At 42.8% G+C, this 17,107-nt stretch overlaps 1 protein-coding gene across 1 annotated transcript in view; it reads left to right on the top strand.

The window, feature by feature from the left end:
• Positions 1-15,244, top strand: part of LOC117515210 (dnaJ homolog subfamily C member 24-like) — a 190,377-nt gene extending 175,133 nt beyond the window's left edge. Inside the window, exon 5 of the mRNA XM_034175686.1 lies at positions 14,253-15,244. Within this exon, the coding sequence (XP_034031577.1) occupies positions 14,253-14,373 (121 nt within the window). The 3' untranslated portion in view covers positions 14,374-15,244. The remainder of the gene's footprint in view (positions 1-14,252) is intronic.
• The last annotated feature ends 1,863 nt before the right edge of the window (positions 15,245-17,107 follow it).

Here is a 17,107-nt window from a genome sequence, read left to right as displayed (position 1 = left end):
CCAACATTGGAGGCACTTTTTCTTCCACGGCCGGCTTTGTTGCTGTTGCCTTATTCCAACATTTTCGTAGTAGAATTCACTCGGTACTGGTGGCAGCGGCTCCAGCTTTTGAGCTTGTTGCAGTAGTGGCATTTCTATGCCAAATTCTCCTTCTCTTGGTCTGTCGTTGATTCTTTGAGGTTGCGTGGTGATCACGCTGTCTTCCTGTGGTTCTCCCATCTCGGAGATAGTGTTGTGTGGGCCGCCAGAAGAGGAGGTACTGCTGGCCCACCACCAGAGGGCGCCCTGCCTGGAGTGCGGGCTCCAGGCACCAGAGGGCGCAGCCGCCTCACAGGAGCAGCTAGGGTGACAGCTGTCACGCATCACCTGCAACAGCTGTTACCAATCAGCAGGGGTACATCAGCAGGACGACGTCTCCACCTCTTTGCCGAGATATCGTTCTACCTGGAAGGTAATATTCTCAGCTGACTGCTTGACAGTAACCTTTTGTGACTTTTGTGAGTGATAACAGACCTTTTTTCCAACGAGAGGTGGAGGTAGCTTTCCTGCCGTGTGGATTACTGGGTGCAAACGCGCCCACCTTTAATTGTGTTTTTGTTCCTCGCCAGCAGTACCAGGTCCGACACGCGGAGGCAGTGGCCACCTGGGAGTTCGGGACTTGGCGGCTCCAGTATTCCCGGGGTCTGGTGGCGGAGGAAATCGTGTGGTTCCGGTTCTGCTTTGGACAGGTGTCTCCTATCTTCGAGCCTGCCCACACGACACCTTTGTGGATTGATTCTGATCTATTGTTGTAATCTGTTGTATTTGTTGTGCACATTCACAACAGTAAAGTGTTGTTATTTGACCTACTCCATTGTCCGTTCCTTTGCGCCCCCTGTTGTGGGTCCGTGTACCGACACTTTCCCAACAGATAGATGATCTTAGGTGCTGTTGTTTGTCTCGTGCTCCCAACAGAGACACTTGATGCTTGTTGCTGAAGAAGGGTGATTAACAAGGGAGATGGCCATGGGAGTCTAATATCTAGTCCTCGCCACGCCCATTTCCAAGTGACAACTGTCACCTCCTTCATTTCAGGCGGTGGTCCTTGGGGTGTGAAGAAACACTGTGAAGATGCAGGATTCAGTTCTCTACGTAGGTGTAAAATATCCTCATAGGCGTCCCAATATGCCGCTCCATTGTAGTCATACTGCGCCATCACAGAGTACAGAGGAGTTGATCTCCGAAATAATCCTCTTCCCGACTTTATGCCAAGTCGTATCAGTATAGCCTTTGGGGGTTGCTAAAGCCCCACTAGTACTCTGGTTCGCCATCCACTTCTAATAGGCGGAACACTTCCGCCTTTTTCAATGTCAAGGTACTGTACTGTCGTACATATTGGCAAAGTTTGGTTCTCAATCAAATAAAAAGTTGAACGTGCCTCTTTTTGTTGAAGTCTTTTAAACATGTACGGACTACTGGTCCAAATCTGGAAAGATCCAAGCCAAATATCCACATACATTCCTTGTAATGGATCAACATAATTAGGTCCCCACCTTATTTTAAATCTGTAGCCCCTTTTTTGTACATACACTATGTTCAAGATGCAGGGGTATAAGTCTGGACACCGGGGAATTGGGTAAAACTTCCATCCGACCCCGGGGCAATTCCAGTGTTGTCCAACTTTGTTCACGATAGCTTCCAGAGGCGTGTATATTCCAGGCGCTGCAAGGTCAGCAGTTCTTTTATATGAGTCATTATCTACAAAATATCCTCCTGTTCCCAGCAACCATCCTTTTTCTTTGTAATCCTTTTGTGGCCAGTTTAAATATATTTTCTTGTAGGGTAATTCCAAATATGGTGTAAGTCCTCCCGGCCCGGATCATAGACTATTTAATTCAATTCAATTCAATTTTTTTTTTTATATAGCGCCAAATCACAACAAACAGTTGCCCCAAGGCGCTCTATATTGTAAGGCAAGGCCATACAATAATTATGTAAAACCCCAACGGTCAAAACGACCCCCTGTGAGCAAGCACTTGTTTACAGTGGGAAGGAAAAACTCCCTTTTAACAGGAAGAAACCTCCAGCAGAACCAGGCTCAGGGAGGGGCAGTCTTCTGCTGAGACTGGTTGGGGCTGAGGGAAAGAACCAGGAAAAAGACATGCCGAGAAGGGGGGCAGAGATCGATCACTAATGATTAAATGCAGAGTGATGCATACGGAGCAAAAAGAGAAAGAAACAGTGCATCATGGGAACCCCCCCACAGTCTACGTCTAAAGCAACATAACCAAGGGATGGTCCAGGGTCACCCGATCCAGCCCTAACTATAAGCCTTAGCGAAAAGGAAAGTTTTAAGCCTAATCTTAAAAGTAGAGAGGGTATCTGTCTCCCTGATCTGAATTGGGAGCTGGTTCCACAGGAGAGGAGCCTGAAAGCTGAAGGCTCTGCCTCCCATTCTACTCTTACAAACCCTAGGAACTACGAGTAAGCCCGCAGTCTGAGAGCGAAGCGCTCTAATGGGGTAATATGGTACTACGAGGTCCCTAAGATAAGATGGGACCTGATTATTCAAAACCTTATAAGTAAGAAGAAGAATTTTAAATTCTATTCTAGAATTAACAGGAAGCCAATGAAGAGAGGCCAACATGGGTGAGATATGCTCTCTCCTGCTAGTCCCCGTCAGTACTCTAGCTGCAGCATTCTGAACCAACTGAAGGCTTTTTAGGGAACTTTTAGGACAACCTGATAATAATGAATTACAATAGTCCAGCCTAGAGGAAATAAATGCATGAATTAGTTTTTCAGCATCACTCTGAGACAAGACCTTTCTGATTTTAGAGATATTGTGCAAATGTAAAAAAGCAGTCCTACATATTTGTTTAATATGCACTTTGAATGACATATCCTGATCAAAAATGACTCCAAGATTTCTCACAGTATTACTAGAGATCAGGGAAATGCCATCCAGAGTAACGATCTGGTTAGACACCATGCTTCTAAGATTTGTGGGGCCAAGTACAATAACTTCAGTTTTATCCGAGTTTAAAAGCAGGAAATTAGAGGTCATCCATGTCTTTATGTCTGTAAGACAATCCTGCAGTTTAGCTAATTGGTGTGTATCCTCTGGCTTCATGGATAGATAAAGCTGGGTATCATCTGCGTAACAATGAAAATTTAAGCAATACCGTCTAATAATACTGCCTAAGGGAAGCATGTATAAAGTGAATAAAATTGGTCCTAGCACAGAACCTTGTGGAACTCCATAATTAACTTTAGTCTGTGAAGAAGATTCCCCATTTACATGAACAAACTGTAATCTATTAGACAAATATGATTCAAACCACTGCAGCGCAGTGCCTTTAATACCTATGGCATGCTCTAATCTCTGTAATAAAATGTTATGGTCAACAGTATCAAAAGCAGCACTGAGGTCTAACAGAACAAGCACAGAGATGAGTCCACTGTCCGAGGCCATAAGAAGATCATTTGTAACCTTCACTAATGCTGTTTCTGTACTATGATGAATTCTAAAAACCTGACTATGCTGGAACTCAGGGCCATATCTCAATTTTCCAGCAACTACCCAGTTTCTTAAAGCTTTTTTAGCCTCTGAGTGAAACTCCGTTTTTTTTTTTCTTGTCATGAGCAAAAAACTTACCATCATTAATCAAACACTTCACTATATTTTCATACATATTAAATAAGTTATTCTGGTGGTCCTGATTTTGGCAGTTAATATCACAAGATAATACTACATGTGGTATATGTACACTGCTGAGGCTTTTATCTGTTAATATATTATATTTCCAAAGGTCATATTCAGAGAGCTTAGCCCAGTCTATTTTCCTACATGCATGTTGATGTCTATTATTGCTAGACAGTTCCGGTAGACAGCTCAGGTTTAATGACATAGAGACAGGAATGTGGTCTGCTATGGACAGATCATACAGAATCTTAGCCTCAGATAAACAGTCATGGGCATCGGCTGTGCATATACAGTGGTCCAGCCAGGATGTTGTATGCCATGCTTCACTGATATATGTATAGCTATTCTCAGGCAGCAGCACTTTACTAGAAAGCACTATTTACTGTTTTGACAAAAGAGTTCTAGATGCTGTCCAAACAAAGACTGATTATCTGAGATGTCAGCATTCAGATCACCCATAACAAATATACATGTACAATCACTTTCTTTAATAAAAGAACTAATGAATTCTAATCTGTTGAGAAATTCATTTTCATTTTGATAGCATTCATAGGGAGTGTAAACATTTAAAATTATAAACTCATTTTTTTCATAGGTAACCTTGATCGCTATAGCTCAGTCGACCTCTAAGCGAATCACACTTATATGTGAATCATACTTCTTTTGCCAGAATATGGCCACCCCGCCAGGAGTTCGGCCACGTATTATCCCCAAACTTAGATCAGTTGTGGACTAATGGGAGTGATGCTTTGTCATCATTATTTAATTGTATTCGTGACAGTGGCTGTCCCAAAACTTCCTTTACCTGAATGATGGTAAAACTGAGATCATGGTGTTTGAGCGCACTGGCATACCAAATGTGGTAACACCAAATTTTGGTGCTTTGGCTAACTATGTAAAACCAGCTGTCAAGAATTTGTTTGTGATATTTGACAGCTGTTTGAGGTTCGATCAACAGATAAATTCTGTTGTCAAAGCTAGTTTTTTCCAACTTCGCCTTTTGACTAAAATAAAGCACTTTCTCAGTAGACGTGATCTTGAGATGCCATTCATGCTTTCATCAGCTCTAGACTTGATTATTGTAATGCACTTTATTCAGGCATTAATCAGTCGTCTCTTGCACGTCTCCAGTTGTCGCAGAATGCTGCTGCTCGTCTTTTAACACTTTTAGACGTGAGCATATTACACCCGTCCTGTACTCACTCCACTGGCTTCCAGTTTGTTTTAGAATTGATTTTAAAATTTTAATGTTTGTTTTGAAAGCTATTTATGGTCTTGCACCTCCCTACTTGTCTGAAATTTTAACTTTGCGCACCTACAGTAGAACATTAAGGGCGTCTGGCCAGCTTTACTTAGATGTTCTGAGGTCAAGATATAAACACTGGGGTGATCATGCTTTCACGGTAGCCGGCCCCAGACTGTGGAATGAGCTACCTCTTGAGTTACGTACTATTCCTGACCTAGCACTTTTTAAATCTAAGGTAAAGACTTATTTATTTAAACTGGCTTTTAACACTTAGTGGGGAGGTGACATGTTCTGTTATTTTTAATGTTCTTTTTTGTGTTGTTTTAAATTTTTATTTTATATGTGTTTTATTTTTGTAAATTTGTGTTTTTAATGTTAAGCACTTTGGACACCAGTCGGTGCTGTAAAGCGCTTTATAAATAAATGTTGATTGATTGATTGATTGATTGAATGCGCTCACTGATGGAAGCAGGTTTTGGCTTAAAATCTCATGATACATGGCCCCGTTCATTCTTCCCTTAACACGGATCAGTCGTCCTGTCCCCTTTGCAGAAAAACAGCCCCAAAGCATGATGTTTCCACCCCCATGCTTCACAGTAGATATGGTGTTCTTGGAATGCAACCCAGCATTCTTCTTCCTCCAAACATGATGAGTTGAGTTTTTACCAAAATGTTCTACTTTGGTTTCATCTGACCACATGATATTCTCCCAATCCTCTTCTGGATCATCCATATGCTATCTGGCAAACTTCAGACGGGCCTGGACACGTACTGTCTTAAGCAGGGGGACACGTCTGGCACTGCAAGATTTGAGTCCCTCTCTGTGTAGTGTGTAGCCTTTGTTACTTTGGTCCCAGCTCTCTGCAGGTCATTCATCAGGTCCCTCCGTGTAGTTCTGGGATTTTTGTTCACCGTTCTCATGATCATTTTGACTCCACAGGATGACATCTTGCGTGGAGCCCCAGATCGAGGGAGATTATCAATGGTCTTGTATGTCTTCCATTTTCTTACAATTGCTCCCACAGTTGATTTATTCACATCAAGCTACTTGACTATTGTAGATTCACTCTTCCCAGCCTGGTGCACATCTACAATGTTCTTCCTGGTGTCCTTTGACAGCTCTTTGGTCTTGGCCATAGTTGAGTTTGGACTCTGACTGTTTGAGGCTGTGGACAAGTGTCTTTTATACAGATAACAAGTTCAAAAAGGTGCCATTAATACAGGTAACAGGTGGAGGACTGAAGAGCTTCTTAAAGACGAAGTTACAGGTCTGTGAGAGACAGAAATCTTGCTTGTTTGTTATTGACCAAATACTTACTTTCCGCCATAATTTACAAATAAATTCTTTAAAAGTCCTACAATGTGATTTTTCTGGACTTTTTTTTTTTATTTTGCCTCTTATAATTGAAGTGTACCTATGTTGAAAATTAGACCTCTCTCATCTTCTGAAGTAGGAGAACTTGCACAATCAGGGACTGACTACATACCTTTTGGCTTCACTGTAGTGCCAAATTGCAACAAAGCTGCCTCAAGAATCGCATAAGTAAGGTCTAACCTTACCAACCCCCAGAGCAAGCACACAGGGCAACAGTGGTAAGGAAAAACTCCCTCTGATGATACTGAGGAAGAAACCTCAAGCAGACCAGACTCAAAGGAGTGACCCTCTGCTTGGGACATGCTACCGGCACACAAGACAAACAGGAATTTTTGGGAGTCAATAGAGACAGATAAACCACAATACAACACATTATCTAAAATATGCCACTTTTCTTGAGTCAGGCCAGATAGGCACTGGGTAAAAATAAATTAAAATTAAATTTTAAATTAAAATTAATCCAAAGGGATTCAGACATGTACATTAAAATCACCAGAGATTAAAATATGATTGTATTTAACCATAATCTGGGACAGAAAGTCTGTAAACTCATTCATAAAGGCTTTATTCTATTTTTTGTGGACAATAAACAACGGCGCAAAGGACGGGAAATGACAGGTTCAGTTCAAAAAGCTGCAGCTCAAAGCTTGTGACTCGTTACAGGCTGGGACAAACGCACTGGATCCAAATTTAGCATGGTAGGAACAGAGGCTTGGCTGAGAACGCTACTGTGGCAAAATAGGTGCCGTTGCCGTGAGTGTTGCATCACATGTGAGCGGCACAGGTGTGTGAAAGGTGCGGGCTGGGGCAGTCGTGGCAGGGACAAGTGCCACAGCAACCATGCAGTGGTGTTGACCAGCCAGAAAAAAAGCTGGCAGTGGAGGCGGACACCAATTCCTGCACGCACCTGTGGGAGGAGTTTCTGCAAGAAGAGGTGGACCTGACATACAATGAAATTTGTCCTCTGCATTTAACATCTTCATTACAGTTGGACACAAAAGAGACCCTGGGGGAGAGAAAATCCTTAAATATAACAAACTTCAGAAGTTTTAAATCTTCAGTGATGTATTCTTTAGAAACCAAACCTGGATCAGGGTTTATTGAAAAATTACAGGCCAGTGTTGAACCTATCTCTTTGGTCCAAAATTCTTGAAAAAGTGGTTTCATAGCAGCTTTAAAATAACCTCTTTGAATCACTGCAGTCTGCGTTTCCAATTCACCACTCCACAGAGACGGCTCTTACTAAAGTGGTAAATAACCTTCTGCTTGCAATGTACTCTCACACCACCAGTGCTGCAGTTGTTAGATCTCACCAATGTGTTTGACAATTATATCACAACTTTACTTTTACATGAAAACCTCAGATTTGCAAATTAAAAGACACTGCTGTGCAGAGTAAACAAAATAATCCACAGAGTCTTTTCAAAGCTACAGGGAGCGGCTGTGGAATAGTTCGAGCTGCATGCTGCTCACTGACCCCCTGATCTAGACTAATGTCTGGAAGAACATCACATGTAAACCCTGAGCCAGAACAACATGTGGAACAGATCCAGTATGGATGCAGAACCACACAGGTTCATATGTGAATCTGGACTGTGCTGAAAGTCAAAATCGGAATCAAATTTATTGCCAAGTAAGTTCGCACATACAAGGAATTTGATCTGGTGTCATTTGTGCGTAAACAGTATACCAATAATGAATGTTTATGAGTTCAATGGTATGAATATTTCACCAGGTGAAAGCTGGAACAAACCATTCAATGAGGCGAAGCTGAGTTGATAGATAGATAAATACTTTATTAATCCCGAGGGAAATTGTGTGGCGTCTGTCGCTCTCGTTCATACATATAAAAGTTACACAAGTTAAAAAATAAGTTAATGAATAAAAACAGCACCGAGACAAGTTAATAAATACATAGTACAAAAAACAGTATATAAACTGCAACATGTTGCAGGAGTCAAGGCACCTGACACTATGTTTAGGCATTTATAGCCTCCGTCTGATGTGGCTACATTATACAGCCTGATGGCCCGAGGGACAAAAGAGTTCTTCAGTCTGTCAGTGGAGCATTTGAAGCATTTCAATGGTTTGTTCCAGCTTTCACCAATCAAAATAATTCAGAATCACAGCGTTTCTTCTGAACAGTTCTTCATGCATCCAGACACTTTACAGCGGAGTGGATTTTGTGTGTATGTTACAAGAATTAGCGACATCAGTTAGCTCAATCAAATCGTCATCTCGCTTGTGTCGTCCCGCATGAGTGTGCATGCGCACACACAACCAGGTCTGCACTTGTGGGTGTGTGTACTACAAAAAAGACAGTGTACATCCTCAGTGCAGCAAAAAAAAAAAAAAAAAGTCACGTCGGAAATTAGTCCAGCTTTTCATTCTAACTTCCTGCTAACTTCCTCCAGACAGTGCAGTGAATTTGTTTTGTGCGCGCATGTTGTGTGTGTATGTGCATGCATGCATGAATGTGGGCGTGTGTGTGTGTTCACGTGTGTGCGGGGGTGTGTCTGTACATGCACAGAGTGCAATGGTACCAAACATATGGAACCAAATTTGCACTCTAAATGGAACCAAGCCACACTCTAAATGCAGTGCAACACAAATGGGATGAATTAATCCATGTCATGTGATGTACAAAGCACCAATCAAATGACAAGGATCCACTCAGCTGTTTTATAATAAAAAATAAACACTTCTGTAAGAAGTAAGAGAGTCAAATAGACTAAACTCATTATATATGAGTCTGGCTGCAGATGGAAAGAAGCTGTTTATGTGTCTTGACGTTTTAGTCCTGACGGACCATCTGCCAGAGGGCAGTGTGACAATAAGTTTGTGTCCTGGGTGAGAGGGATCGACCACTATATTCTCTGCTCGGCTCAGGGTCCTGGAGGTGTAGAGGTCCTGTAGGGATGGCAGATTGCAGTCGATCACCTTCTCTGCTGTGTGGATGATACGCTGCAGTCTGCTCCTGTCCTTAGCAGTGGCAGCAGTGTACCAGACGATGATGGAGGAGGAGATGATGGACTCAGTGATGGCAGTGCAGAAGTTCACCGTCATTGTTTGTGGCAGGTTGAACGTCCCCAGCTGCTGCAGAAAGTACATCCTCTGTTGTGCTCTCTTGGTGAGAGAGCTGACATTCAGCTCCCACTTGAAGTCCTGAGTGATAGTGATCCACAGGCAGTGATGCCGGTAACGCGTTACTTAGTTACTTAGTAACGCGTTACACTAATCTGACCACTTTTTTTAGTAACGAGTAATCTAACGCGTTAATCTTTCCAAATCAGTAATCAGATTAAAGTTACTTCTCCAAGTCACTGTGTGTTACTATTATTTTTACATTGTGGGTCGATAGCAGCATTAAACTTGGTCCGTGGGTAGGGGGTCGGGGTTCTACTGAACGGCCCACTTTAAGCGAGCTGTGAGCTTTTCATCCGCGGTTTTCTGCAGCAGCTACGACTCGTCCTCACCTCTTAAAGCGTGGTGACAACAGCACACCTGCACTGAGCTTTACAAAGACATTTTTGTGCTTTTTTTTCTCCGAGCCGCTCCGTATCTGCTCACTAAAAACAGCTGATCCTCCGCCATGCGTCAACAACTAACACTATTTTCCACTCAAATGCACCTAAACTCTCTTTCTGAGGACCACATGATGTGAAAACACAATTAAACTTTCTTACCTGTAAATCTGGCCACATTTTCTGCATAAATAAATGTTATCCATTCTTTGTGCTCAAATGCCAAAGCAGGGGCGAATCCAGATGGAATGGGGGTGTGGGGCAAGGATGTGCCCCCCCCACAACAACACCCCGAGATTAAAGGTCCAGTTTTGAAGCCTTTTTTTTACTACAACTACTAATACTACTTAAAATAATAATAATTTTGACAAGTAAAATGTTTATAGAGAATTTAAATGTTAGAAAGAATTTAATAGTTACATTTATAAACAATGTAGGTTATAAATTGCAAGTTTTACTGTTACAGTGCTGTCAACAGTTAAATATGAGGTCAAGAAAGAGGTCTTTATTTTACTTTTTATAAAACAAGTATTTATTTTCATTGAAGTCAAGAAAGGGTGACTATAAAGTGAGTTTTGGCAAAACAGGTATGATGGATGGCATTACCCTGACCTCTAGTAATACTGTGAGAAATCTTGGAGTCATTTTTGATCAGGATATGTCATTCAAAGCGCATATTAAACAAATATGTAGGACTGCTTTTTTGCATTTACGCAATATCTCTAAAATTAGAAAGGTCTTGTCTCAGAGTGATGCTGAAAAACTAATTCATGCATTTATTTCCTCTAGGCTGGACTATTGTAATTCATTATTATCAGGTTGTCCTAAAAGTTCCCTAAAAAGCCTTCAGTTAATTCAAAATGCTGCAGCTAGAGTACTAACAGGGACTAGAAGGAGAGAGCATATCTCACCCATATTGGCCTCTCTTCATTGGCTTCCTGTTAATTCTAGAATAGAATTTAAAATTCTTCTTCTTACTTATAAGGTTTGAATAATCAGGTCCCATCTTATCTTAGGGACCTCGTAGTACCATATCACCCCAATAGAGCGCTTCGCTCTCAGACTGCAGGCTTACTTGTAGTTCCTAGGGTTTGTAAGAGTAGAATGGGAGGCAGAGCCTTCAGCTTTCAGGCTCCTCTCCTGTGGAACCAGCTCCCAATTCAGATCAGGGAGACAGACACCCTCTCTACTTTTAAGATTAGGCTTAAAACTTTCCTTTTTGCTAAAGCTTATAGTTAGGGCTGGATCAGGTGACCCTGAACCATCCCTTAGTTATGCTGCTATAGACGTAGACTGCTGGGGGGTTCCCATGATGCACTGTTTCTTTCTCCCTCAGCCCCAACGAGTCCCAGCAGAAGACTGCCCCTCCCTGAGCCTGGTTCTGCTGGAGGTTTCTTCCTGTTAAAAGGGAGTTTTTCCTTCCCACTGTAGCCAAGTGCTTGCTCACAGGGGGTTGTTTTGACCGTTGGGGTTTTTCTGTAATTATTGTATGGCCTTGCCTTACAATATAAAGCGCCTTGGGGCAACTGTTTGTTGTGATTTGGCGCTATATAAAAAAAAAAATGATTGATTGATTGATTGATTGTCATGTTGAGGTAGCAGAGGGTTGTTGTCGGCAGCTGGGGAAAGTAACTAAAAAAGTAACTAGTAATCTAACTTAGTTACTTTTACAATTGAGTAATCAGTAAAATAACTAAGTTACTTTTTCAAGGAGTAATCAGTAATTGGATTACTTTTTCAAAGTAACTGTGGCAACACTGTCCACAGGTAACAGAAGGACTCCACAGTTGTGACTGGGGAGTCACACAGGGTGATGGGGCAGCCAGGACTGGGTTCTTTGTGAAGTCTACAACCATCTCCACTGTCTTGTGGGTGTTGAACTTCAGATTGTTCTGTCTGCACCAGGACACCAGGTGGTGGATCTCCATCTGTAGGCGGACTTGTCCCCATCAGAGATGAGTTTGTCCACGAACTTCAGGAGCTCTACAGACGGGTGACTGGAGGTACAGCTGTTGGTGTACGGGGAGAAGAGTAGAGAACAAAGAATGCAGCCTTGGGGGGCTCTGGTGCTGATGGACCATGTTTTGGAGACGTGCCCTCCCAGTTTCACGTACACCTCCTGTTGGACAGGAAGTCAGTGGGCCACCTGCAGGTGGAGTCGGGCACACCAAACTGAGAGAGCTCGTCCTGCAGCAGGGCCGGGATGATTGTGTTGAAAGCAGAGCTGAAGTCCACAAACAGAATCCTGGCGTAGGTTCCTGGGGAATCCAGATGCTGCAGGATGAAGTGGAGGGCCATGTTGACAGTGTCGTCTACAGACTAGAGGCTGACATTTTTTCAGGAATCCCAGTGGGGTTCCCACGAGATGGGAGTCAACTTTGCTACTTATCACGTGATTGGGATGGTATGGGATTAAAAGTTCATGGGAGCAGACGGGAGCGGGAACCAAGGTTTTAGGCAGCGAGCCGTCCTGAAGTCATTTGGGTGGTTCGTTCTTGAAAAAGAAGCTGAAAAAATAGCGGGTAGCTTTGCTTAAAGGCATCTAAAATTAGGACTGGGTTTGATCGCTGCAGCTGTGTGTGTGTGTGTGTGTGTGTGTGTGTGTGTGTGTGTGTGTGTGTGTGTGTGTGTGTGTGTGTGTGTGTGGGTGTGTGTGTGTGTGTGTGTGTGTGTGTGTGTGTGTGTGTGTGTGTGTGTGTGTGCAGTGGGCTCGCTGCGAGGGGGGGGCACGCGCACTGAGAGCAGAGAGGAAGCAACAAACAAAACCGACGGTTCGTCCTGTTCACACCGTGTGCACGTGTCGGTGAGTTTGACTGAAATTAGATGAAATAAATTGGTCAAAATTCCTTAAAATGAGAACATATGAATGAATAGAATAAAAATCACACACGTGTGTTTTTAAAAAACAAACATGATGTGTAGAAACTCTGCAGTGATGTTCAGAAGCAGAAATCACATAAAGCAGCTGAGAACTCTGAACTTTAACAGGCTGTTATTTTACAAAGATATTTATTTTAGATGACTTCATGTAGTTGTTTTATGTTCAAGCACAAAACGTGACTGAGGAGGAGAAAAAAGAGGAAATGAACTCTATAGTCAGAATAAAAGTACAAGCTGACGATTTTTATTTTTCAAAGTTATTCAGCTGCAGTTCTGTTTCATTTATTTCAAAGAAAGTTACTGCTTATTATTTTCAAAAATCACGAGTCAAATCAGTTTGCACTGTTCAGTTTTTCCTACATGTTTGTGTATTTTTTCCTTCTTTATAAGAGTTTGGTTTTTGCATTTGTTCTACAAAGTTTGAGAAAAACAATAAAATGTTCACACTTTTCCTTATAGCAGTTCTTTAATTTCAGAAATGGAACAGAAACAACCACAATTAAAAAAAGTAGGGACTGTATGTAAAATGAAGATAAAAATAAAAATGTTGTTATATTCCCAGTTTCTCCACTCACACCCACAGAGGCCAAACATTCTTCCAAAGTTGTGTCTTGGTGGCTTCCCTCACTTGTCTCCTTCCAGCATGGACATTTAGTTTTTTTAGAACTGCCTACCTGACACAGATTTACCATAAAGTACCACACTGTTTGTATTTCTGAATGATTGATATAAATGAAGTCTAAGAAATATTCAGTGACTTGGAAATGTTCATGTTTTCATCCTCTGACATTTCTCAAGAAAACTGGCTGTAAATATTAACTAATTCTTCCATTTAGAATAAACTTTCCTGTCTCAACCTGTTTTTCTTGGAAAATGCTGCAGGCCTCAAATGTAGGAATGGATATATATTAACAAAAAATAAATAAAAATAAATCTCATCTCACAAAACATGAAATATGTTGGTTTCATACAGTCTGCAGTTACAGAAATAGAAGACAAAGTAAACATCAGGATCATCACGTGTCCATCACCACCACATTTTGAAAAACTGTAAGACCACAGGCCATGAATTATTTATGTTTTGTGTCTTTTAGTGAAGTTTTTTGTTTTTTAATTTGGATTAAGGCAATAAGTGCCTCCCTGTATTACAACAGATAAACTGTTTCTGTTGCCACATCTTCTGAAATAAAACTGCAGAACACTAAAGCCCAAAAAGTAAAAGAAGGAAAAAATGGGAGCGGTACAGGAGCGGGAGTCATTCTGAATGGGAGCGGGATGGGAGTGGGAGTCATTTTACCAGGAGTGGGATGGGACAGGAATATTTTTTGTACTCTGGCCCGGGATTGGGATGGGACAGGAATTTTTCTGTGGAAGTGGGACAGGACAGGAGTGAAAATCTACACCCATGTCACCCTCTACTACAGAGGTGTGTGAGGACAAGGCGCTTGAAGGTCTTCACCACCACAGAGGTTAGGGGTGACAGGTCTGCTTTAGGCTTTTATCAGCTTTAAGCATGTTGTCCTTTCTTCTTTTCTTTTTCAGGGCAGCGTGTGTATACATACATCTGTCGCTGTGGAGGAGAATTCAGCCTGACGGAGGAAGAGGCGCAGACTCAGGGGAGGATGGAGGAGCAGGAGCACGGAGGACTGTTGGTTTGCTGTGATAGCTGCTCCCTCAGCGTGTGCATCTACTGCTCACCACACTGCTAATGACCATGTGTGGGATCCCATCAAGCACAGGCCATCAGCCGGCATGTCACAGTGCAGGGCTGCACAAGTCTGACATCATAAAGGACCGCCCACTGTGTATGTAGGAGACCAATCACAGGACGCTGAGCAGCACAGTTGCTGTGATGGCGCAGAAGCCACTCAGGCCAAACGATCTTGTTTCTAGTTCCCAAACAGCGTGCTGACACGTGGTCTTTTAGCGTAAAGCTGCTGTCAGATGTTTGTTAGCGTTTGGTGCAGAGGCCATCGTGCTGCTGTTCTCGAAGAATGTCACTTTGTTTGCAGATGATGTGAATGTTTTGTCATCTTTTCCATCAGGTTCATGTCAGTCAGATAAAACGTGTTTTTATTCAGTTTTACATACATTTAAGGTCAAATGGTTTAAGGAATGTTTCAAAACCTCAAATTATACTTTGTTATATTTTTTAAAAATTGGATGGTCTTCAGTTTTGACTTGCTTGTATTTACAAACCTGCCTTTAAAATGTTCTAAATTTTACCATCTAGCCCTCATCTTCGAGATGTTGCTGCCATAACGTTTCTCTGGACGAAACTGTGATTTGAGGCAGTGAAGAACTCGATCAGTATTCGAGCAGAACGGTGCTTCTTTATTCCTTCCCTATTATTGCATTCTTTTGTGATTGTTTGCATTTTGTTCTTTCGAAAAAAAGATGATTGTAACAGATTGTTTTGGTAAAATATTACCTCTGCAGCAGCGATGTTTGGTCTCACTGCCAAAAGGATTCAAGGATTCAAAAGACGTTTATTGTCATATGCACATAAGGAACATGTTCCCTGCACAATGAAATGTGTTTACTGCATGTTTATCCATCCTAATTGCCAGTTAGGAGCAGAGGTCACCTTTTACAGCGCCCGGGGACCAGCTCCAGATGTACATCCCTGCACTAGGTCACGAGCAGGGCTGAGCAAACCTCATGACACATTTAACAAACAACAACACACATAAGCCGGTCCGGTACATGAACACACATAAAAGCACACACAAGGAAAGAATTAGGAAAAGAAAAACCTCCAGTGCTGCTGTGTGAATTCAACACAGCAGCAAAAAAAACCCATAAGCACAGAAAAAACAGTCATAACAAAAAACAAATCACAACAGACGACAGCCGAGAGTTGGATGTGTCCAGTGTCCAGACAGACAGCCCGGAAGGCCCAGTCCTGAATCAGTCCACCAGAGTCTCAAGGTCCCACAGTCAACATCTCAGGACTGGGAAGGGAGGGAGGGAGGGGGGGAGACGAGGAGCGAGGCTATCAGGAGTGTTCCTCAGGGGGAGGATTTTATCCCAGCAGCCTTGAAGGACAGCTGGTGTTTGGAAACCAAATAGATATCCAGATTAACAGACGCCTGGCAGATTACACAGTCTGAAACTTCAGAGTGGCTCCCAAATACATCTGAATAGAGGAGATGTGGTCTTACAGACGATCAAAGCGGTTTTCCAGTGCAGCCATTCTCCCCGAGATGGATTCCAACGTGTGGTTGACACCCACCGACTGAGCTGACACTGCCCTTCCAATTGAATCAATCATGTGGGGCAGCCTGGACGGGCCAATTAATGCCGCCTCCACCTTCTTAATTTTCCGGTAAACCAGTGCTATGGCCGCTCCACACAGCAGAAACCCGGTCACCACAGCTCCAAATAAGTAAACATCTTCAACGTCCTCCACAGACGTGTACAGGCACATGACTTGCGACCTCTGCCAGCTGTCCATCACGTTACCCGCCACGTCTCCCGGCAGGACAGGTCGGGTCCTCCGCTCCCGAGTGTCTTGTGGAAAAAATAGTGTCAATTGCGTTCAGAGACCACTTGATCAGATCCATTTTGCCGTTTTCCAGAGGAGCAGGGCTGGCAGCCTCACAGACAAAACACGCTACAGTAGCAGGAAAGTTGGGGAGGGAGGAGGAGAGAAAAGTGCGACCGTCCCAGCCGAGAGCAAGAAGGCAAAAAAAAAAGCAGCTGAACTGCGATAATCTCAGCGTGATGTCAGAGCAGTACATCAGGCTCACTGAGCTCAAAGCAGTGTCCATCCCCATGCGCAGCTCCAAGGAAAAACACTTTGCCAGCGTCTGAAAGCTACACTTCAGACCACGATAGAGATGACAACGTGACATTTGGTGATGAGACCCCACATGTTTGAGTCAAATCATGAAGCCGAAGCAGACAGTAAATAACGCACGCTGACGGGAGGCAGGCGACAAGAACGGAGTCCTCAGTGATACACAATGACCTCATCATATGAATCATAGTAGGGCTGCATCGATCAATTATTTTAGTCATCAAGTATTCTATCGATTATTCTGGCAATGAATCGAGTAATCGGATAAAAAGTACTTTTGCATTTTTAAACAGCATCAACAGTCCAGGACTCTCCCTAAGCATTGGCACAATGCCGCTGCACCACCACACACATTGTCAAATTTCGTGTATCTCTTTCTGTTTTCTTGGTTAATTATTTTTTCATGTCTTTACAAGTTTTGGATCTTTCCTGGTGTCAGGAGCTCAGCACTCCCCTGATCCGGACCGTAAGCGCAGGCAGTCGGTGTGATCCTCAGTCAGTCAGGCTGCACGGGAACGTGAGCACAGCCTGAGAAAAACTGGCCTCTGGAGTGAAGCTTTTCCACAAAAGCCACACTGATAAATCCGCTCTGCAC

This window comes from Thalassophryne amazonica, chromosome 8, assembly GCF_902500255.1.
Source record: "Thalassophryne amazonica chromosome 8, fThaAma1.1, whole genome shotgun sequence".
NCBI classification, from domain to species: domain Eukaryota; kingdom Metazoa; phylum Chordata; class Actinopteri; order Batrachoidiformes; family Batrachoididae; genus Thalassophryne; species Thalassophryne amazonica.
The sequence above is the reverse complement of the archived record's forward strand: the minus strand, read 5'-3'. Positions and strand labels throughout refer to the sequence as shown.